Below are 24,071 nucleotides of genomic sequence, written 5' to 3' on the forward strand. Positions count from 1 at the left end.
AGATCTGATGAATTCTCTCTAAACATCCAGTGTAAGAACTCTTTTCTCTCCCCAGTAAGACTGGATGTAATTTCATTTAAACTGCAAAGGATTGAGATTAAAACTCGGGCTGGAATCTGGGATTGATGCGAGACAAAGTGTCTTAGGAGAAAGGTAGACGGAAAGGTGGACCTTTGAGTTGAAGGTCCAGTTTAATAAAGACTAAAGTGACTATTCAGAAGAAATTCCACTGCCGGTGAGCACTGAATAAATGTTTCTGCAATCACCAACTGTACACCCGTGGCTTCAATCAGCATGCCGGAGGAATGGCGGCGGCAAAGATTACAACATCGAAAGCAAGGATTCATTTTGTTTTTACTTAATCCTTACTATTTTACCCCTTTCCACCCCTGTGTGTTACTTTAGCCTTTATTAAACTGGGCCTTCAACTCAAAGGTCCACTTTTCAGTCTACCTTTCTCCTAAGACTCTTTGTCAGTCTTGTGCGCATGGGTAGAGGGTGGGGCAATAAAAAGGGGGGGGGTAGTAGGTTAGCTTGCCGTTATTCCGTTGTAATTACTGCATATTTCATCTTTATTTCTGTTATAAATAAACAGTAATTGTGTTTCAACTTACAAACCTGGTGACTATAAATTACTGGGCAGCCAAGGGCCAAAGGTTTCAGGAATCTTTATAAAAATTATTGGTTAATTCACTTGTGTTGGGAATCCAGGGCCTGTTTGGCTGGAATTGACCATGCTCTAGCCCAGGGTGTTGTTAGACTTACATACTGATAAACTTTTAATAGTCCTTGATGACTGATTAGGTAACTTACCATCTAAGTCGGTAAATCAATCTATTAAAATAAAAGAAGTATTCAGGACCCTCCCTACCTGGTCAAAAAGATAGACAGTGACGTCATCATAGAAAGATACCGCTTTTCTCTTTCGATCGAGGTCATCACAAAAGGGCTCGCATACCAAATTAGGTAACTTTAGAAGGCTCCTCAGATTCTTCCCATCATCTTTTTCTGTTACAATAATTGGAACAGGGGGAATTTCTTCCTCACTCTCTTCACTGTGTTCCTGAATGTTATAGATGCCAAGTTCCTCATCAGACTCATCACTTTCATCATCATCCTCATCCTCTTCATCTCCTTCTTCCCCATCGAATACCTGTCGGGAGTCTTTCTTAAGACCTAAGAAAGGAAGCTCTAATGACAATTGAACTGACTGTATTTTGGGAACAATGCAGCTCTCCAACTTTTCTTCAACGTTCAAAGAATACAGCTGGAACTTCCTCATCCCAACATCAGCGTGCTGAAGCCCAACAGTGTTACTATCTGGTTCAGATAATTGCTCCTCCAATATTAAATCTGTACCATCATAGATACAACCTGGTGTTTTGTGAAGGCAGCCTTTCTTACGTAAAGATACCTGTTTCTTTACCAGAAGGTTTTCTGAGTTATAACTGCTTTGAACAATTCCATCCTTGTCCTTCGAATTAGAGCAACCTGCTTCGTCCAATATCTGTCTACAAACTAAATAGTCAGCTTCAAGTTCTTTTTTCTCATTCTCAGTTTCCAAGTCCTGGTCATAAAACCCCTCATTTGTTTCAGGAGCACCTAACTTTGCTGTTTGCTTGTTTTCTGCTTCTGGCAATACAACTGCGTCTTGGTAATCAAATGTTGGATCCATTTGTTTCTCAATGAGAATGGAGATGTCTGCAGGGAAACCCTTTTTACTGCTTACTAACCCTTCTGCAGGATCATCATGTAACCTTTGGATCAAACTACAATGCTCTAAACTTCTTCCTGCAATCTTCAGGCTTTCAGTTTGCATTAGGTCAGTAGTGTTCTGTTCCAAAGAACTCAAATGCACACAATCATTCTGTTGTACAGGAATATCTGCAAGGTGCTCCTCATTTAGTTCAATCAGATCTATCTCACCTCGTAGGAGATCATCTTTCTCCGAATCTAAGGTTTGACATCTTTCAGACTCGGGATCATAATCCGAGAAATATGCGGAGTCTCTGTAGGAATTTGTTTCATCGATGGACTGCGGTTCAGAATCTTGTGACATTTCAGCAACATTATTGGCTTTGTTTACTTTGGTAAACAATTCAGGGTCCTTCTGTTCCACAGGCTCCTTCAGAACAAATTCGGGCGATTCAAAATTCTCCGTATCATAGCCACTGTCCGCAGCCTTGGGTTGGAGCGACGAATAATGCGATGTTGGACTGTACATTTCGCAGGAACTAGTTGTTGATGGGATGTCAAGTGACTCGAGCGAATCTGGTGTCCCCACTAGTTTCTGCAGTGATTTGTGAGAGAGAACAATGTCACTATTTTCATAGTCCTGGGTTAAATCTGTAAATATTCCGGAAGTGATATCTGTTTCATCTTCATCACTGCACACATCAGTTTCAGCAAAGCTTATACTGGAAAGGGTCTTTACGGGAGAGCTGTCAGGGTCTTTAGATTCAACATCAGAAGAAAGGGAATGTTCACTTTTATCAGCTGTTTCAAACTGGGAAGGACTTGTCAAGTCTCTCACTGCAACTTGAGCCTGGTATGTATCATCGACCATTTCCAGTTCTGGATGAGTGGTATTGCTATCTCTAACTTCTATTTCAATCTTCAATTGGGTCGGACTATGAGCCTCTTCGCTATCACTATTTAATTGATTGGTCTCTTGAACAATGGCTTCCAATTGATCGTTAATACCGGCTATGTCTGCATCGTGTGCAGGCAAACTAATTTTGTCACCCACACTCTGGGCCCTGGTTTTGCCATAGTCACTAAGGGCCCAGCTCTTCACCACCATGCCAAGCAAAGGGTCGACAAGTTCTTCACTCCCTGAAGTTTGCAACCTATCAGAATTGAGTATCGGACCTTCCTCCGGCTGGGTTACTCTATACAAAGCGGTAAAAAGCCCATCTTTCTCTTCAGCTATGGAGAGGGGCTGATCAAAACGTTGACTGTCCTGAATGACCTCGTTGCACTTTGCCTTCCAGTTGCTGCTCCCATTCTCTGCTTCCGCAGCCTGGCTCACCCGAGAGCTGTGCCCATCAGCAGTGTGGGAAAAAGAGAGGGGTGTGACATTTCCCAGCTTGGACAAGTCTAGTTCTGAAAATCCTGCCTGGAGCCTTCCACAAAAGAATTCAGAGCCGTTAGTTTCCTGGTCCTGTGGTTGCTTTGCTACATCTATCTTGTTATTATTTAAGAAGCTATTGGATTCCCATGATTGGATCTCAGAGGGCAGTAAGTTTTCATCCTCAGGTAACAATGTGCTTGGAGATGATGCTGTAATCTTTTTGGATGGAACGTTTGCTTGCGAGGAGCCACCGACATCAAGAGTGTTCACGGTGTCCAAATCATCGATTGAGTGTAATGTTGTATTTACAGATTGCACGGAATATCTAAACTCTTCAGCAGCAGGTAATTGGCACGTTTTATTTGATCCAGTTTCATCCAGTTCATCATAAGAGGACACGAGCAAGGAACATGAATCCCTGAAGGTACTCGTTACCAAAGGAGATATTCCCAAAGGGTCCCCACTGTTGTCCCCAGGGCTCTGTATTTTCCAATCGTTACTATTTTCGGAGTAGTTCTCCAACAAATATTGGTTTGCGTCATCCACTGTGAAGTGCTCATAGTAAGTTTGGCTCTTGGTCTTGCTAAAATATTGGCTGTCTTCCCAGGAATCTTGGGGCATTGATGAGACCTGTCCCAAGAGGGGTTCCATAGTCAAGGAGATGGTTGGGCTGTTCTCACAGTCATCTACAGTGTCCCTTCCTTGCCAAGACGATGACTCCACCTGCAAGCTTGCATCGTACTCCGGGCTATAGGAACACATCGTATAGTCTAGGTCCATATTGCATTCAGTCGGTTCCTCTATACGTATGTAGTATTCACCAGTTACTGAAGGGCTGTGCGCGCTAATGACGGGCACAACGCCAGGCGGCTGCAGATTCTGCGGAATGTTAGACTGCTGCTTAGATTCGTAGAAGGAGTTCGAGGAGACAGGGGAAACACTCAAACTTAGCCTTCCCGATGCACTGTTAGGAAAGTAGATCTCCTGATACTGGGCACTGCCGTGGCCCAGGCTCGCCGAGGACGGCGGGAAATTATCCATTTGCGTGTGGTCCCACTTATATTCAAAGTTAAGGCCCTGGCTCGTCTCGGTCACCGTCAACACATCATCCACTTCCGTGTGAAACCCGTCTGTTCCGAACTGCTCCAGGAGTGGGAAGGATGAGACCTCGGCGGTGTGGCTGGTGCTCGAGCCACTAGGTTTCATTGCATTCCAGCGTTTTTCAAACTCTTCCTCGGCCTCACTGGACGCTTTAGCACAAAGATAACTGAGGAGCAGATGCACTTCATCCGCTGTTGGTCTTTGCTCTGGTTGCAGCCAACAGAACTGCATCACCTCGTACCTGTAACCAAGACGAGAGGTTTAAGTCGTGGCTTTGGTGTGGCCACACTAATAAATATCCATGCATTTCCGCAAAGAAAATCATTTGTTTGAAGGTGGGAATTAATGTATAATATTGAAAAAGCAACGGGTGGCACACATTAAGTGTTGTAACAGAATCTATTTTTCTAATCATTACAGTTTGTGAAGACTGATGTTAAGAAGACATTTAAGTTAGAGCATAATTATAATTTACAGCAGTTCATCAATAATTTGCAAAGAATTGTAATTTATGGTAATTGCACAAAGACATGGCTGGTTGACTTCTAATACTAATGCATGCATATCATTTTTTGGTGTTTTTTGTAAGTGACAGTGATTTATAAAGGTGAAAAACTTGTATTGAATTAAGATTAGGCTGGATTCATGTTTCAAAGTAAATATCACTCCGTGTGTAACGCAGTGATGGGCAACCTAGGCAATTGATTGGGCCGCCTGAGTGGTCCTCCTTCATCTCAGTGGGCCTCAAGGTTGAAATTGGGCTTGTTCACTAATTATGGCCCTTGAATAAGGCCGAATACATTTAGTACATGCCAACAATTTCAGAACGAGTTATGGATAACGTTCAATCATTTATATATTAATTGATCGGTACAAGGGTTCTTTAGGCGGTGGCAACCGTTCTTGGACTTCCTGGCAGAACGGTAGACAATGGTCAGCAGCAGCAACCGGGAGGGGGGGGGGGTTCTATTTTATTTTTGGTTATTTACACTGCGGGATCTGAGGGGGTGTATATATTTGCTATGTTTGCTTTGTGTTAACTCAGGGTGTTAATTTATTATTTATGTACCAGGGGGAGGGGGGCACGGGGGTTGTTTTACTTTGTTCTGTATTTAATTCTATTGGGTTTCTTTTTCATTCTGTTGTTGATATTTTGTGAAAACCCTAATAAAAATTATTTAAAAAAATAAAAATTATATATTAATTGAACTGTTGTCAACATCAAATGATAAAAACAAAAGAAATGTTTACACTCTGGGCGCAGAGGCTCTCACAGTCATTGTTGTGAGCAGTCGGCAAGCACCTCACTTCACTCGCCTTCGCTTTATGTGCAAATCACTCCAGTCACAGTGGTAAGAAAAATACTACGCGGATGGAAATCAGTGGAATGTGGATATCCTCCAAGTGGGTAACGATGAACAAAATGTCTTGTGGGCCGCACTCGGAACCGGGATGGGCCGCATGTGGGCGCTGTGCCACAGTTTGCCCACCGCTAACGTAACGGATACAGAATGCCCTGTTACTGGTTACCTGAGTCACCAAACAAACTACAGACGCAAGTTGTGAAGACATTGCCTTACCATCGGTCAGAAAGTGGCAGGTTCAGCAGGGGTTTCGGCAGTTTCAACTGCTGCTCCTTGATAGCATACGTGAGCACCTCCTTATCTGAGCACCGGTGATAGGGCTGGTTACCAAACTCAAAAAGTTCCCATAAAGTTACACCCAGCGACCTGCAAACAATAAAGAACAAGAGAATGAAAACAAGGAAAAGCAACTGCCACCAACTGAGGTTCCCACAAATCGCAAAGTTGTCCGCAGACAACAGAAATGAAATGAAATGAAAATCGCTTATTGTCACAAGTAGGCTTCAAATGAAGTTACTGTGAAACGCCCCTAGTCGCCACATTCCGGCGCCTGTTCGGGGAACCAAGTTTTATTCACCCATTCACGGACGTGGGCATTGAGGGCAAGGCCAGCATTTCTTCCCCATCGGGAGTAGGGGGTGACAAATGATGGATCTGACCACAAACAATTTACTTGCCCTCCCTATGGCTAGCATTTGCCATTAAACCGGACACAGAAGCGTTAATACAGGGAAACAATGGTGTACCAAAAACAACAGAAGGGTTGGAATGTTACGTGGAAACATAGATCTTGTCCAAAGCAGACAGCAGCACTAATTCACAGCTCTAGATGGTGCAACAATTCAGCTGTTCATATAATTAAAGCTCTCCTGTCATTAGCCAGTTATTTCTATGTGACTGTACAAGAGATAAGGGGGGAGTTGATACCCTCCACATATTAGTTTTAATGTATTCTGTTAGGTAGCTGGGCATTCAAATTGGGAGGGAGGTTGTGAAACAGTGTTTATACAGAATTGGTCACTTGTTTTTAATACTTAACCAATAGCCTTTACATAATAATTAATCACATACTAAGTAGTGTTGAAATGTTTTTGTGTATGCGTGCGGTGCGCAAGGGATAGGAACTTAAATGAAACTATAATTAAACTAACAGAGGAACGCTCCTTATTTGCTAAGTTCTTCTTCAAAAAATCTCAAGAGTTTAATATCACCGATCTGTCCGCACTTTTTTCCTGCTTTAGATTTCTCTATATCTCACATTCCCGATTTATTTCTCTCAGATAATTACTATGGTTTTTAGCCACTTATGAAAAGCTCTGATACTGCATTGGGTACAAGATTGGCAATGTTAAGAGGGGCTGCAGTAATGTTATCACGACTGAGAACAGAACCTGACCCCTGTTGTGCTTTTGTTCCTTGAGAGATCAGCGGCTCCAACAGCCTGAAAACCTTAGCAATAGCACAGGTCAAAAGCCCGAGGTTTGAATCGGAGCCTGGGTCCCTAGCTTTGGAGTCTGGGTTGACAGCTGGAGCCAATGGCTTAACGCAGGAGAACAAAAATACCCCCACTTCCAACTTTATTCACCCCCAACCACCACATTCATTTCTTTTTAACAGGTAAATTCATTCTTCGAAAGGAAAGTGGAGCTTTGCACCCATTGCCAGCTTCATTTCGAGATGAGATTAAGCATGGGTTGGATATGACCCTTCTTATTCTGCACCATCAATGTGCCTTCACTCAAATGGGTAAGAGGAATGCCTACCAAAGCATGGGTGTGCTACCTTATCTCCATACAAATCACCTTCATGGTAGTTTTGAATGAAATTGCGCCCGCTAATACTGAGCAGGCGATTAGGAAAATGATGACTGGTTCATGATGCTACAGTAGGGATGAGGGAGTTGGCTTTTATTAACATTAACATGGGAGACATGAACAACATCTACTATGAGACAAACGACACAATTGCTGATTGTAAAAGCATCGACAGACAGGACTACCCTGTTGTCTTCGAATCAATTGTGCTACCCATTTGCCTTTGGGTTTCGTGGCGGCTTGAGGGGGTTTCAATGGGCAATCCCATTGACAAGCGGCAGAAGTTTGCCGATGATACAAAGATAGGTGATGGGGCAGGTAGTATGGAGGAAGTGGGGAGGCTGCAGAAAGATTTAGACAGTTTAGGAGAGTGGTCCAAGAAATGGCTGATGAAATTCAACGTGGGCAAGTGCGAGGTCTTGCACTTTGGAAAAAGAATAGAGGCATGGACTATTTTCTAAACGGTGACAAAATTCATAATGCTGAAGTGCAAAGGGACTTGGGAGTCCTAGTCCAGGATTCTCTAAAGGTAAACTTGCAGGTTGAGTCCGTAATTAAGAAAGCAAATGCAATGTTGTCATTCATCTCAAGAGGCTTGGAATATAAAAGCAGGGATGTGCTTCTGAAGGTTTATAAAGCATTAGTTAGGCCCCATTTAGAATACTGTGAGCAATTTTGGGCCCCACACCTCAGGAAGGACATACTGGCACTGGAGCGGGTCCAGCGGAGATTCACACGGATGATCCCAGGAATGGTAGGCCTAACATACGATGAACGTCTGAGGATCCTGGGATTATATTCATTGGAGTTTAGGAGGTTGAGGGGAGATCTAATAGAAACTTACAAGATAATGAATGGCTTAGATAGGGTGGATGTAGGGAAGTTGTTTCCATTAGCAGGGGAGACTAGGACCCGGGGGCACAGCCTTAGAATAAAAGGGAGTCACTTTAGAACAGAGATGAGGAGAAATTTCTTCAGCCAGAGAGTGGTGGGTCTGTGGAATTCATTGCCACAGAGGGCGGTGGAGGCCAAGACGTTGAGTGTCTTTAAGACCGAAGTTGATAAATTCTTGATTTCTCGAGGAATTAAGGGCTATGGAGAGCGGGTAAATGGAGTTGAAATCAGCCATGATTGAATGGTGGAGTGGACTCGATGGGCCGAATGGCCTTACTTCCGCTCCTATGTCTTATGGTCTTATGGTCTAAGTATAGAATCCTGCCACCAGCAAACGGCCAAGAAACAGGCGGCTGGGGGAATGGAGAATCCCGCCCTTGATCATCAAAAGGCGACAATTGAACTTACCTTTTTTACCTTTCCCTCACTGTCTAGGCTGGAGCTCACTGAAAATGTGACTCCCATTACAGGTTACGGAGAGTAAAAGAAAATATAAATCATTGAGACCAGAGTTTGACACTTAATAAATAAATGAGTTGGTTCCTAATTGCTGCCTCTTCTCCAGGATTCCAATACGAACAATAAACAGAAGAGACAATTAAATTGCAAGAGAGATTTGGCTGTGATGATAATGTACAAACCAGTAATGGAGATGCTGATCAGACTGCATAATATGTTCTTATCAGCAAGATAATTGAGATTTATCATTTACTCCAGTATTTACATAATTTACTTTGTATATTTGGAAATAGTAATCACTCATTTAAAGGAAATCTCCATAAGGATCTTCAGAATACAGAATTTATTTTGCTCAAAGCCTAATCATTCATCAGCTTGTCTTTGGTAAGAAAACAAATCTTCTATTCCGTAGTTACTTGTGCATCCCCTAAGCATTACTTTCAGCATGAATTCTTTAAAAGTGTTATTTCTTAAAATTATTTCATGAGATGTGGGAGTCACCAGCTAGGTCAGCATTTATTGTCCATCCCTAATTGCCTCTGTGGACCACCTTCTTGAACCGCTGCAGTCCATGTGGTGTAGGTACACCCACAGTGCTGTTAGTGAGGAAGTTTCAGGTCTATGACTCAGTCACAGTGAAGAAACGGTGATATATTTATGTATCCGAGAATACATCCCCACTGGTGGAATGTCACGTGATCTGTAGTGACGTCAGCAGAGAGTGTTTTTCACAGGCTCCATCTTTGATTGTATAAGCAACATCTAATAAACCTCTCTTCGTGCTTGTAAGAGACCCAAGTGGGTGGCACCTCCATATCTTTTCCCTTTGCGGCAACTCAGATATAGAACAAAAAAGATAACTGGCGATGAGGATTGAGACCGGGAGCAGAGAAAGGATTCTAGGGACTGGACGCACATGTCTGGCAAAGCAAAGCTACAGATGCTGAAGGTTTAAAAAAAAAAACGAACACCACTGTGAGTAAGCAGAACAACAGTTCAAAAATTTGTTTGCTCAATTTGAGTGAGTAGAGTTTGGGCTGCAGGGACCAGGCGTGTGGCCAAGTTAATCGGGCTGTGGGAACGGGGATTCAGAAGTCTTCTGAATCTGTACAGGCCGCTTGTTGTGAAAAAGTCAAACCACAGTCAGGCAAAAAGAAAAGTTTCAAAGTTGTATTGTGGATAAGGGATCCCTCGATCCATACATGACAAAGAATCAGAAGGTAGGAAGTTGGTTGAAGTATAGACCCTAGGGCCGGTATCTGGAATGACGGGGAAACAGGCACCATGATTTGACGAAGACTGTGGTACTTGAAACTCACATGCAGAAAGATTTCAACTTTATCTCAAAGCGAATCAAACACCGGAGGACCTGAAGGTTGTAACATTTCTCAGTTTGGTAGGGCGTACATTTTTTATGCTGTTCCAAAACGTAGTCCATCCAGCAAAACCAGGAGATCAGACCTATAACACATTTGAAGCACATTTCTCACCTAGACTGTTGATAATTGCAGAAAGCTTCGTAGTCAGGAAGAAGGTGAAACACCTTTAAGGAGGTTAACAAAATACTGCGAGTTTGGTGCAACACTTGATGACACCCTTCGTGATAGGCTGGATTGTGGACTCGGCAGTGAAGCTAATCAGAGGAAGCTGCTAACTGTAAGCGATTTAACTCTCAAATCTGCTGTGGAAGTTGCCACATCTATGGAGCTAGCAAAAAAAGGGCTTCACAAATAGGGGATTGACAAAGATCTACAAGTTGGAGACTGCCAAAAACAAGACTGCAAAGGGAAAACCAAGTAATCGATGTACTCAGGTTAACCACACAGTGGGAGAATGCTGGAGTAGAGATAATGTGGAAAACCTATGGCAAAAAGGGGCATATTGCAAAAACATGCTGGGCCTGGCAAACCTCGCCAAGACTGAGGATGTGCAAGAATAAAACTAAGCTAAGCCGACTTGTCGTGTATATAAGTTAGTAGACAAAATTCAAGACCCCTCAGGAGACGACATACCCAAACAACCTGAAACTAGGTGTCTAGTCAGTGTGAGACAATCAACAATGTTTCTGGGCATTCCCAAAACGTGGTGGTAACCTGATCAAAATGGTAGTGGATATGGGTGCAGCTGTATCATTGAAACGTGAGACAATTGATAATCAGATGTTGAAGCATCTGCCTTTAAGTCATCAAATGTTAACCTAAGGATGCACACAGATGAGGTTGCACCATTAAAAGGACACATTATGGTACAAGTAGAAGTAAATGGACAAACAGCAGAGTTGCCTCTCCATGCTGTCCATGGAGATTTTCCTGCTTTATTTGGTAGAGCATGGTTGGGAAAAATTTAATTCAACTGCGGAGCGGTGAATCAACTAGTTCATCCAAAGAATGACCTGCAACAACTTCTGGAGAAGTATGGAAAGGTGTTTGAAGATTCACTGTGCTCAACGACAGTTGAAATGTAACTCAAAATCAAGTCAAATAATACATCAAAATGTCTCAAGCTGGAACCATACACCATCAGGCCAAAGGCCAAAGAAGAACTAGAAAGGTTAGTCCAAAAAGGAGTCATGGAACAAGTTGCTACAAGTGATTGGGCAACACCAATAGTTCCTGTATTGAAATGCGATGGCTCAGTGAAAATATGTTGAGATATTAAAAAAACTATTAACTATTGTGCGCAGATACACTTACACTGCTGCTGATTTTAAGACTTGTTTGCTGGACTTTCTGGAGGACAGAAATTCAGTAAAATTAATCTTTCACAGGCATATTCACAAATGACCGTGGCCATAAAATCACAGCCACTACTCACTATCGTGACGCACAAAGGTCTGTTCCGTTAAAGAGGACTTCCTTTTGGAATAACATCTGTTCCTGCTCTTTCTCAGAGATCCATGGGTCAGATTCTGAGTGGGTTAAATGAGGTGCAATGTTACCCATCCTAGATGGCATTCTCATCACCGGTTCAAGTGAACAAGAACACGTGAAGAACTTGGAAGCTACTCTGAAAAGTTTACAAAACCATAATCTCTGAGTTATAAAGGAAAAGTGCAACTTTTTCAAGACATCCATAAATTACCTGGGTCACATCATTGATAAAGATGGCTTGCAGAAGGAGCCGAAAAATACAATGGCGATCTTAGAAGAACCGCGCCCTCAAAATATGACACAACTGAAGTCTTTTCTGGGATTGTTCAATTATTATGGTAAATTTGTGCCGAATTTAGCAACACAATGCAAACAAGTACGGCACTGGTCAGATAATGCAGATAACAAGGTAAAAGAAGTCTTAAAGGAGTCAGAGCCATTAGTTGAAGTTACAACTTTCTTGCGATGCCTCACCCTATGGGGTTGGTGCAGTCGTCTCACACATTATTCCTTCAGGACAGGAACATCCAATAGCATTTGCTTCGCAAACTCTTACCAGCACAGAAACAAATTACACTCAGCTACAAAAAGAGGCTTTGAGCATCATTTTCTGGATAATAATGTTTCACCAAGACTATATGAACATCATTTTACTCTTTTGAAGGATCATCGACCTGTAACAACAATCTTGAATGAAAATCGCTTATTGTCAAAAGTGGGCTTCAAATGAAATTACTGTGAAAAGCCCCTAGTCGCCACATTCTGGCACCTGTTTGGGGAGGCTGGTACGTGAATTGAACCCGCGCTGCTGGCCTTGGTCTGCTGTACAAGCCAGCTATTTAGCCCACTGTGCTAAACCAGCCCCTGGTTATACGGTTTGGGCCGTATAAAGGTATTCTTTCTTTAGCAGCTAGTATGTTACTGTGATGAATGTATGAAACTTTTATATATTTATTGTTTTATATATTTGTTGCAATAATATTTTTTTAAATCACGGTTTAACATACAGGCAGGCGTTGTGTCTGCAAAAGCTGCAATTAAGATGCCTTAAAAGTGAGAATTGCTTCACAGCTCCAGGGTCCCAGGTTCGATTCCGGCTTGGGTCACTGTCTGTGCGGAGTCTGCATGTCCTCCCCGTGTGTGCGTGGGTTTCCTCCGGGTGCTCCGGTTTCCTCCCACAGTCCAAAGATGTGCAAGTTAGGTGGATTGGCCGTGATAAATTGCCCTTAGTGTCCAAAATTGCCCTTAGTGTTAGGTGGGGTTGCTGGGTTGTGGGGATAGGGTGGAGGTGTTGACCTTGGGTAGGGTGCTCTTTCCAAGAGCCGGTGCAGACTCGATGGGCCGAATAGCCTCCTTCTGCACTGTAAATTCTATGATCATCATTCATTCCAACCATGTACTTGTTTATCTATATGGATTAATGGAATATTATTTTGGATGGTTCCCTGGGGAGTAGATAATGTGAGACATTGTGCTTAGACTTATGTAAGCAGGTCATAGGATCTGATTGGTATAGAGATGATGTAATTAATGGGAGGGGCCATGTTTGTAGAAAGCAGTTTTGGTTGTAGGATATTTTTAGTTTGACAAAGTGAGAAGGATTTCCAGGTTTATCACTGTGTTTGCTAACTTTATTTACAAGTGGCTTTTGATCTGTAATGGGCTTTGCTTAATTGGAAATAGAGAAGGTGTAAGTTAGTAGTTCTTTTTTTCTTTTACAATGACGCTGCAGGAAGCGCCCTTCTATTGTTGATGTTATCGTCGGATTTAGAATGACAATCGGAAGGTTTGCTGGGAAAACGGTAAGTTTTCCCCAGGGACTGGGATCCCTTCATTTGGAAGAAGACCAAAATCCTTCAAAGTATATTCTGTATGGATAGTTTTAAAAATACACCAAAATTATTCCCATTTCTATGTACTGCTCTGTGACTACTGAGTTACTGATAGTCACCCTCACCACTTGCTCACCAGATATTACTGATCTTGGTTTGATCCACCACCAGCAGATTCCCATGTACATCATCGATAAGCTCAGGTGCAATCCAACGCAGTGGAATCCAGAGCTGGTCAGGAGTTACAAAGTAATCTTTCTGCATTCAAAAAAAACATTGGAAAGTCAGTGTTCATAATCACTCAGCTGCCATAGAATCCGCATCCCCCCCCCCAGACTGAGCTCTTTCCTTTGCAGTTTTTGTTCTTTCCACGCTTTGATTGGGAAATCTGAATCCGGGAGACGGTTAGTTAGTTAGGTTGTAATTATAGTCGACATCATCACTGGGAAATAGAGGGCCCTGACGGGACCCAGAGAAATGTCCGGGGGAACAACTTTCACCTCGAACTTCGCGCATTTTTGCTCTCTTTCAGCTCCATGGAATTCAAGCATTTGGTGATAGGCCAGGAATGTGGAGTGGAGGTGGACAACCTTCCATGATCTTGTTGAGTGGTGGAGCAGCCTTGACGAACATTAGGGCCTACTCCAGTCCTATTTTCTACGATCTTCACTTTAGGAACACTTGCCTTCCATTCTCACACTTACTTCTTTTTTCTTGATGTCATTTTTTCAGTTTGCCCCTTAGCTTTCCCTGGATTGTTCTTTTTTTTTTCTTTTTCTTTTTTTTTTTAAATTTAGGGTACCCAATTATTTTTTTTCCCCAATTAAGGGCAATTTAGTGCGGCCAATCCAGCTAACCTGCACATCTTTGGGTTGTGGGGGTGAAACCCATGCAGACACGGGGAGAATGTGCAAACTCCACACGGACAGTGACCCAGGGCCGGGATTCGAATCCGGGACCTCAGCACCGCAGTCCCAGTGCTAACCACTGCGCCACGTGCCGCCCCCTCCCTGGATTGTTCTTGCAATTCTTCTTCCTCATCCCACTCTCTTCCACACGACAATCCGACAGCAGGCCTGTGGAATCTAATTTACTGTAGGGTAAGGAACTGAAGTTCTAGCCTTGCTGTGAGACCACCATCGAGAAAGAAAGGGCAGGGGTTTGTTTGAATTAGGACACACCAGCCCCAGCAATGGCCCTGGTGGGCCTTTCTCAGGCTTCAATGTCCGACAAGAGTCACACCACACAGAGTGACTGATCAGAAATGTATAGTGTCCCCCTCCGCCCCCCCCCCCTCCCCCCGCCCCCCTCCCACCCCGCCCCTGCCACGGCCAAGAGCTCAGGTAAAGACCCTTCAGGCAGACATATTTTGTAACCTTGTAGCCTGACGCTAACATGTTATTTGACACTTTGCCAGAATTGGTAAGTGTACTGGTCACGTTGTCCTCCATGAAAACATACCAAGGTAACAATATTAGGTCGTATTTCTGTGAGACCCTAGCTGTATTCACCAACTAACACTTTGAGGTCCAAACTTTTCTCATGTGTCTCTCCGACCCTCAAAGATACTCAGTCCTGGTCGCCGTATTTTAATTCAACAACTGTAGCCTACCAACTAGAGCTGGGGACTGAAAAAGAACCATCTTACATCACAAAGTGCAACGTCACACGCTCAGAATATTAATTCCAATCACAGAATCTTTAACGACCATTCGAAATTCTGACCTCACAGACCACGGCATTACAACTCTGCAACGTGTAATTGTTATGGGATATTGTACCCCGCTGTCACCATTGCCAGTGCTGGAAGCCTGAATTAGATCTGTCCTTCATTTACAGTCTTAAGACCAAAATCAGACTCTACAACAGTAATGTAAAGTCGGTCCTGCTGTATGGCTCTGAATGCTGGAATGTAGCGAAGACAGACATGGGTAAGGTCAACATCTTTCATAATAGTTGTCTACGTAAGTTTTTAACATCTACTGGCCAAATTCAATTTCCAATGAGGACCTGTATGAGAAGACCGGTTGCCACAGCATTGTCCTCGAGATCGAGAACGGGATAAGATGGCTTGGACACGTGCAAAGGACGTCCCAAGAGCGAACACTGAACGTTGCTCTAAGAGCAACACCAGCTGGGAAACGTAAAGGGGCAAGTCCAAAAACGACATGGCGCTAGGACTGTGGTGACTGAACTGGAAGAGATGGAGTTTACATGGAGTGAGGCACAAACCACATCATCAGACAGGGCCCGATGGAGGAACATTGTTGTATGTCAAGAGGCAGGGAGGATAACTCACTAACTCACTGTCCTTTGTTTGAGGTGCAAGCCATTGACTGAGCATTTCTATGGCCGTTCTTGGCCCTTTTTGGTTAGCTCAGCTGGGTAAATGGCTAAATTGTGATGCAGAATAGTACCAATGGCACGGCTTCGATCTTTGTGGGGGTCTGTCTCCTTATCTTGCCCCATGCTTGATGTGAAGTGGTGATCATGTTATATACTCAATTCTCTCTCTCTTTCTCTCTCTCATATACAATGAGGACAATATTGAGAATCATAGAATTTACAGTGCAGAAGGAGGCCATTCGGCCCATCGAGTCTGCACCGGCTCTTGGAAAGAGCACCCTACCGAAGCCCACACCTCCACCCTATCCCCATAACCCAGTAACCCTACCCAACACTAAGGGTCAATTTTCGACACAAAGGGCAATTTAGCATGGCCAATTCACCTAACTTGCACATCTTTGGACTGTGGGAGGAAACCCACGCAGGCACGGGGAGAACGTGCAGACTCTGCACAGACAGTGACCCAAGCCGGGAATCGAACCTGGGACCCTGGAGCTGTGAAGCAACTGTGCTAACCACTATGCTACCATGCTGCCCACCTGGTCAGCCTTAGTTGCAGATCTTTTAAACGGACGGTTCAATTACGAGTGAAGTCTTTTTTACTCTCTCCTCTTTGCCTTCCCTGAACTTTCCATGTCCAAATAACATCTCTGAGTCAAAATTATAAGCAGTGGCCCTGCTCCCCTCAGTTACACACCCTTCCACACCAGTCACTCAGGAGGTGGGCAAGGGTGGTCCCAGGTCACTCTTCCTTCACTGTGTTCTCGCTGTTCCTGTCGCAAGGATGCAGTTTCCAGGTGTAGGGACATGATAATTATATGCTAACCCATGGAAATGACGTTCCCAATGAAACACGCTACGCGATTTGGCCATCTCGTGAGATTTTATGCTCTCGTCACCAAACCCGCCTGACGAAAATGGGGGGGGAAATTCTGGCCCAGATCCAGCCCACGTGTCTCTGGGACAGGAGTTCCCGACGCGTGAGTTAGCATCACAGGCCAGTGCTCCATCCCTCTGTGAATTAAGGATCGACGTTTTATGTTGAAACTCTGCTAGTTTTGGGGATTCTCTTCCCCAGGGAGCAGTACAGGCTGGGTGATTGTCCAGTTTGACAGAGGAAGCTACCAGTAACAAAAGGCCAATCCCAGCCGCCCAGCACCCTTGCCGCAAACTGAGTTAGTCAACAACAGCTTTCCTGAAGTGGAGATCGAAAAGAAAATTAATTGTTGGAAGCCGAAAGAGAAAATTCACAGCAGGTCAATCAGAATCTTGGGTTCCTGGTGACAATGCAAGGCAGGCATTTACTGTCTGTTCCTGGGTAGGCCCGAGATGATGGAGAGCAGCCTTCTGATTGAACCACTGGAACCCTACTCCCAATGCTGTTCCCGATGCTGTTTCCGATGCTGTTCCCGATGGTGCTCCCGATGCTGTTCCCAATGCTGTTCCCGATGTTATTCCCAATGCTGTTCCTGATGCTGTTCCCGATGTTGCCCCCGAAATTGTTCCCAATGCTGTTCCCAATGCTGCTCCCGATGCTGCTCCCGGTGCTGTTCCCAATGCTGCTCCTAATGCTGCTCCCGATGCTGTTCCCAATGCTGTTCCCGATGTTATTCCCAATGCTGTTCCTGACGCTGTTCCCGATGTTGCTCCCGAAGTTGTTCCCCATGCTGCTCCCGATGTTGTTCCCAAAGTTGTTCCCAATGCTGCTCCCGATGTTGTTCCCAATGCTGCTCCCGATGTTCTTCCCGATGTTGTTCCCGATGTTGTTCCTGATGCTGTTCCCGATGCTGTTCCCGATGCTGCTCCCGATGTTGTTCCCGATACTGTTCCCGATGCTGCTCCCAATGTTGTTCCCGATGCTGATCCCGATACTGCTCCTGATGCTATTCCCGATGCTGCTCCCAATGCTGTTCCTGATGTTGTTCCCGATGTTGTTCCCAGTGCTGTTCCCAATGCTGCTCCTGATGCTGTTCCCGATGCTGCTCCCGATGCTGTTCCCGATACTGCTCCTGATGCTGTTCAAGAAGCTGTTCCCGATGTTGTTCCCGAAGCTGTTCCCGGTGCAGCTCCCGATGTTGTTCCCGATGCTGCTCCTGATGTTGCTCCCGATGCTGTTCCCAATGCTGCTCCCGATGTTGTTCCAGATGTTGTTCCCGTGCTGCTCCCGATGTTGTTCCCGATGCTGCTCCTGAAGCTGTTCCCGATGTTGTTCCCGATGTTGCTCCCGATGCTGTTCCCAATGCTGCTCCCGATGTTGTTCCCGATGCTGCTCCTGAAGCTGTTCCCGATGTTGCTCCCGATGCTGTTCCCAATGCTGCTCCTGATGTTGTTCCAGATGTTGTTCCCGTGCTGCTCCCGATGTTGTTCCCGATACTGCTCCTGCTGCTGTTCCCAATGTTGTTCCCGATGCTGTTCCCAATGCTGCTCCCATTTACTGCTCCTGATGCTGTTCCCGATATTGTTCCAGATCCTGTTCCCAATGCTGCTCCCGATGTTATTCCCATGCTACTTCCGATGCTGTTCGAGATGCTGCTCCTCAAGCTATTCCCGATGCTGTTCCCGCGTTGTTCCCGATGCTGTTCCCGAAGCTACCCCCAATGCGGCTCCCGAAGCTGTTCCCGATGTTGTTCCCAACGTTCTTCACAATGCTGCTCATAAAGTAGTTCCCAATGCTGCTCCCGATGTTGTCCCCAATGCTGCTCCCAATGCTGCTCCTGACACTGCTCCCGATTCTGCGCCCACATTCCTCCCAATGCTGCTCCCAAAATGCCGACGCTGTTCCCGACACATTGCTCCCGATGCTGTTCATGATGCTATTCCCGATGTTGCTCCAAATGCTGTTCCCACTGCTGCCCCCGATGCTGTTCCCAATGCTATTCCCGATGCTGCTCCCGTGCTTTTCCCAATGCCGCTCCCAACGCTGTTCCCACAGTGGGGGTAGTCTGAAGCTGGTATCCAGCGGCTCTCTGGGTTTTCAGCAGGGGTGTGAGGGCAGTGGGCAGCAGTGGCAAGTAGTCCCCGTGATGGCAGTGAACCGGTTATATTTTTGAAGCAAAATGCCGGCATTTATGATGACTTTGATCACAAGCCCGCTCAAAAATGACCACATTTATTAAATTAATTAAACAACCGTGAGATCTGAACTTGTAACAAATAATGGATTGCTGATGCTGTAGCATACCCTAAGGACTACTTTACTGACCTGAGGAATCATAGCTTGTGACCTTTGGTCGGACCACATCTGAAACCACAATCTCCCTTTCCACTGCTCATCAACGTGCTGCCTCTTTGATGGTATTTTTCTGCTTTATTTTTAACCACCTCTCTGGACTTTGTTTCGGAGGTTCAGCTGTGTCATTGCTTGACGGGGGCGGGGTTGCGTGGCCCGGCCTTTCCAAATGATACGTCAATCAGTGGATGGAATAGTGCGGGCAGTGCTCCCAATTCCGTGACATGTCTTAGCTGTACACGAGAACGCCTCATAGGTTTATCTTCAAATGGATTTATCTTGAAGTGGCAATAGGAAACCAGGAGCTGAACACAACCTTGGAGCTCACTAACGTTCCCGAAATGGAGGTTCAGAAAGTGTTAGTTGGTCACCAGAAAGCATGGGGAAAATGATACAGCACAAAGCCCAGGTGTACATCGGCAGCGGGATTCTCTGTCGTCGGGATCCTCCGCTTCGCCGGCAACGCTCCCGCACCCGCGCGTTTCCTGACGGCGTGGGATGGCCCACAATGGGAAACCCCATTGGCTGGCTGTGGGACCGGAGAATCCCGCTGCCCGCGCTGGAAAACGGGGCTGGCGGGGCGGAGAATCCCGCCTCTGATTCTTTGGGCGGGATTTTCCCGTCTCGGCGCCCCCGTCGGCAGCGGGATCATTGGGGTTTCCCATTGTGGGCACCCCCGCGCCGTCGGGAAATCCGCTGGCGTGAGTGCGCTGCCGTCGATGTGGAGGATCCCGCCGGCGGAGAATCCCACCCATTCCCCATTCGGTTTACCTTGTACTTATTGTGAGAGAGTCCATAGTCTCCAATTTTAACTGTTAGGTCTGCAGACAGCAGGCAGTTTCGCAGGGCCAAGTCGCTGGATAAAGGAGAACAACAACCATTACTCTACAACATTGGTTGCAAACAGGTACAAGTTAGACGCGACTCGATTACAGTCAATTCTCCTCACCTCCTGAAGGCCTTGTTAGGGCAGCAAGTACCCACTTCACGCAGGTGATCATTAATCGTACAAAATCCAACACGGCTTCACCAATGCAGGCCAGGAATTGAACTAGGGATACTCCCAATGACTCCCAACTTGTTGAAACATTGAGGAGCGCCTCAAACTATATATTATTTTTAAACATTCCAGGCCACTGGATTGGTTTTTTCTTATGCATTTTACTTGGGGAGCCCACTTGATAGGAAGGCCGTAAGTCTTGTTATAACTGTCTAGTGCACTGCTCATAAAATTAAAATAAAATCCCCACTGTGCAAAAAGAGGCCATTCGGCCCATTGAGTCTGCACTGACCCTCTGAATGAGCACCCTACCTAGGCCCAATCCCCCACCCTATCCCTGTATCCCCACCTAATTTGCACATCTTTGGACTGTGGGAGGAAACCGGAGCACCCGCAGGAAACCCACGCACACACGGGGAGAAGGTCCAAACTCCACACAGAGAGTCACTCACGGTCGAAATCGAACGGGTCTCTGCCGCTGGGAGGCAGCGGTGCTAACCATTTTGCCACCATCGCTGCTGTTTCAACAGTGTGTGATTCGGCCCACTGGAATGGGGAATGTTTGCAGCTGGAGGCTAGCTACCTTCCCACAAGAATGGGCGATGGTCAGGCCAGACAGTCAGGCTGGGATGAACCTGTGCACTTCACGGCGACCGTGCTGAAGGACATCACTTGGCAGTGGATAACGACCTGTGCTCTAGCCAAGGTGGTGTGGTGGGGGGGCAGGTCAGAATACGGAGTTAGACGGGCTTGTTGCAGTCTATGATGGAGGAGGCGATGAACAATGGGAGCCAAAACACATTGAAATAGATGTTTACAGCACAGAAGGAGGCCACTCCGCCCATCTTGCGTGTGCCAGCCCTTTGTTAACGATCCCACTGCCTTCTCCTCTCCCTGCTTCAATACGCTCCTTTGAAAGATGCCATTGCCCATAGCACATTGAAAACAATCCATCACGAGTAACCATTGCAAAGCAGTGAGTGATCACCCTCCGCAACAAAATCACTGATGCTGGAGTCGCCAGGTTCACTCTGTCAGCATCAGGATATTGTTGCAGGGAATGAACAGCGACGACGGTCTCCGCACGGCAGGGGAAGATGTGGGTGGAGCGGGCGGGGGAGGGGAAGAGCGAAGGAAGAGAAAGTGGCTTCAGGCATGGCCAGACTACCGCTCGCTCGCAACCAGCAGGTACAAAGCAGAAAACAGAGCAGGGGGAAAAAGGACGCTTGTAAAAAGAGAGAAAAGTAGTCGTTAGGCTCAACATAAAAGAGGGAAAATCAGAATTTGAGAATCATCATCAACTTTTACCTTAAATTTAGGTTGCAAGGAGGAATTCCTTACAGTATGCAGGAACAATACCACCATGCCTGTGGGTCAGTCATTTCAACAGCACGGTAGCATTGTGGATAGCACAATTGCTTCACAGCTCCAGGGTCCCAGGTTCGATTCCGGCTTGGGTCACTGTCTGTGCAGAGTCTGCACACCCTCCCCGTGTGTGCGTGGGTTTCCTCCGGGTGCTCCGGTTTCCTCCCACAGTCCAAAGATGTGCGGGTTAGGTGGATCGGCCATGATAAATTGTCCTTAGTGTCCAAAATTGCCCTTAGTGTTGGGTGGGGTTACTGGGTTATGGGGATAGGGTGGAGGTGCTGAACTTGGGTAGGGTGCTCTTTCCAAGAGCCGGTGCAGACTCGATGGGCCGAATGGGCTCTTTCTGCACTGTAAATTCTATGAAACAGGATTATTTCTGACTGAGTCACTTTATAAATGTATCCACATTAAGTTGTGGTGTCGAATCATAGAATTTACAGCGCAGAAGGAAGCCATTCGGCCCATCGAGTCTGCACCAGCCCTTGGAAAGAGAGCCCCACATAAGCCCACGCCTCCACCATAACCCCACTGAACCTTTTTGGCCACTAAGGACAATTTATCATGGCCAATCCACCTAACCTGCACATCTTTGGACTATTGGAGGAAACCGGAGCACCCGGAGGAAACCCACGCAGACACAAGGAGAACGTGCAGACTCCGCATAGACAGTGTCCTAAGCCGGGAATCGAACCTGGGACCCTGGAGCTGTGATGCAACTGTGCTAACCGCTGTACTAACCACTGTGCTACCATGCTGGTACCGAATATTTTTTCGTCCTACCTTCTAAAGCTGTGTTAAAATAGTTTCTTTATTTGCATTCCTCTCAGTTTTGTAAAGATTAATACGGACATGGGGAGTCCACACTGAATAAAATAAAGAAATGTAGTTTTATTTAAAACACTTTATATACTCTGCCCGGTAGACCCCTCCTGGGTTCCTGTTGTGGTCAGGGTCTTATTGGCCAACCTTTTATACAGAGGTTAACAGAGATCCCCCACCACGAGCAGGGGGGTGAGGGGGGATCTCTGCTGAAGTTAGGGAAGTTCCCCCCACTGGCACACCGTGGTACTGCACTCTGCTGTGTCACTTTGCCCCTGTTGCTGTGACGCGGCAGAAACTGCTACAGTGAAAGACCAGCTGATTGATTCTCGAGAGATGCCTTTTGATATTCTACTCACGTTACATGTTCTTTCCTAACACACCATGGCTTGACCCCGCCCCCCCCCTAGAAGTACAGCCAGGTTGTGCTGAACACTTGCTTGCTTCCATAAGATTTTCCAAACCTTAATCAAGAGGGCCACGTATAGAGCGAGACATAAAAGGCTCCTGACAGGCCATTTGAAGTTTAATTTAAATTGACACCACCGAAGGAAGGTGGGAGTATGCAGTGGTGGAGAGTACAGAAAGCCTCCTACCTGTGTATGTAATTATGTTTGTGGAGATACTGCAGACCTGACGTGATCCCGCAAGCCATCCTCTGCAGAGTTGACGTGTCAGCGGCCAATTCAGCAGCTGCATTATGAGTCCTCAAATAACCCTTTAAGTCACCCTTGGAAACAGAGCAGTGAGAAAGCAAACATTAATCTGCAGGTCTGGGATAAACCACTTTGCTGGTCTGTCACGCCAACAGCAAATAAACACTGGATATCAGAATGGTGCACACAGTGATATCTCTCGATGCTATCCTATTGCCTCTGTGCTTCATTTTACAGTCACCGGTTATCACAAAGCTTCAAGTTTGATGGCGAGAGAGTGGGGAGGCAGTGGTTTATGGGGGAGGGGAGTGCTATGAATACCCTGAGAGGTTAAGAATAATTAGATACCCCTTTTCCATCTTCCTTCAGACCAGTCCATCTGCAGAAAGCCCTCTGATAAACCCTGCAGCGATGTGCTACCCTGTTGGGTAAACACTGCGGAGGGAGCAATGAAAGTGAAACACCCCCTCAGCCGCCTGCAGCTGGGAGCTGAGTTATTGGAAACGTGTGATCGACATGTGTGTTGTGTTATGATGCTCTTATTAGCCTTAGTTTATTAGCTCTGATTATGTCACCTTTGCTCACGAGTCGCCAGGTATCTTTCTGATACCGCCACGTGGTTCAAGCTCAAGTTATGATTAATAAGTCAGCACACCGCTTAGTAAGATTGAAATCAACGGTCATTTATTATATACAACAAGTAATGTTTACACAATAATCCTACTATCTATATAGAAACCTATCACTACTGGCCAATACTTAACTTTAGGAAGAGCCCACCAGGTCAGGGAAACGAATGGCTTATCGAATCGGATCTGGCCCGCGGGATTCAAAAGGCTGATTCAGGTCGATGGCTAGGAGTCTTTATCAGATAGCGATCGTTGGATTCAAACTTACTTGTTTCTTTGTCGAAGGTTCTTGCGAAGGTTGCGAGCAGGAAGAGAAGGGTCGATCTGAACTTGGTCCCTTACTCTTATAGTTAGCTAGGGTCTTCCCGCCTCTCGGGGCGGACCTTGACCCTGGTTCCAAGTGATTGGACTTGGTCCCAATCACTCGGTTCGATATGCTCCAATAATGGGGCATTCCTTGATCGGGGGGTGGTTGCCCACCTTTCTTTGTGTTAGCCTCTCTTGGTGCCGAGAGGTCTGGAGTAGCTTTACAAATGCTAATGTATAGCAATTGTTCCCGGGGATGGCTCTTCACTATGCAGATGACTGGATTGTTGTGATGTTAATGGCTGCATGAT

General features: G+C 45.7%; 1 protein-coding gene across 7 annotated transcripts in view; it reads right to left on the reverse strand.

Moving 5' to 3' along the window:
- The window catches only part of aatkb (apoptosis-associated tyrosine kinase b), a 397,927-nt gene that overhangs the window by 14,553 nt on the left and 359,303 nt on the right, over nucleotides 1–24,071 (reverse strand). For all 7 annotated transcript variants that reach the window (XM_072483628.1, XM_072483625.1, XM_072483631.1 and 4 more), the window contains 5 exons: nucleotides 22,766–22,899; nucleotides 19,754–19,838; nucleotides 13,544–13,665; nucleotides 5,755–5,904; nucleotides 872–4,415 (listed from right to left, as the gene is read on the reverse strand). In XM_072483628.1, the coding sequence (XP_072339729.1) occupies nucleotides 872–4,415; nucleotides 5,755–5,904; nucleotides 13,544–13,665; nucleotides 19,754–19,838; nucleotides 22,766–22,899 (4,035 nt within the window). The remainder of the gene's footprint in view (nucleotides 1–871; nucleotides 4,416–5,754; nucleotides 5,905–13,543; nucleotides 13,666–19,753; nucleotides 19,839–22,765; nucleotides 22,900–24,071) is intronic.

This window comes from Scyliorhinus torazame, chromosome 18, assembly GCF_047496885.1.
Source record: "Scyliorhinus torazame isolate Kashiwa2021f chromosome 18, sScyTor2.1, whole genome shotgun sequence".
Classification (NCBI taxonomy): Eukaryota; Metazoa; Chordata; class Chondrichthyes; order Carcharhiniformes; family Scyliorhinidae; genus Scyliorhinus; species Scyliorhinus torazame.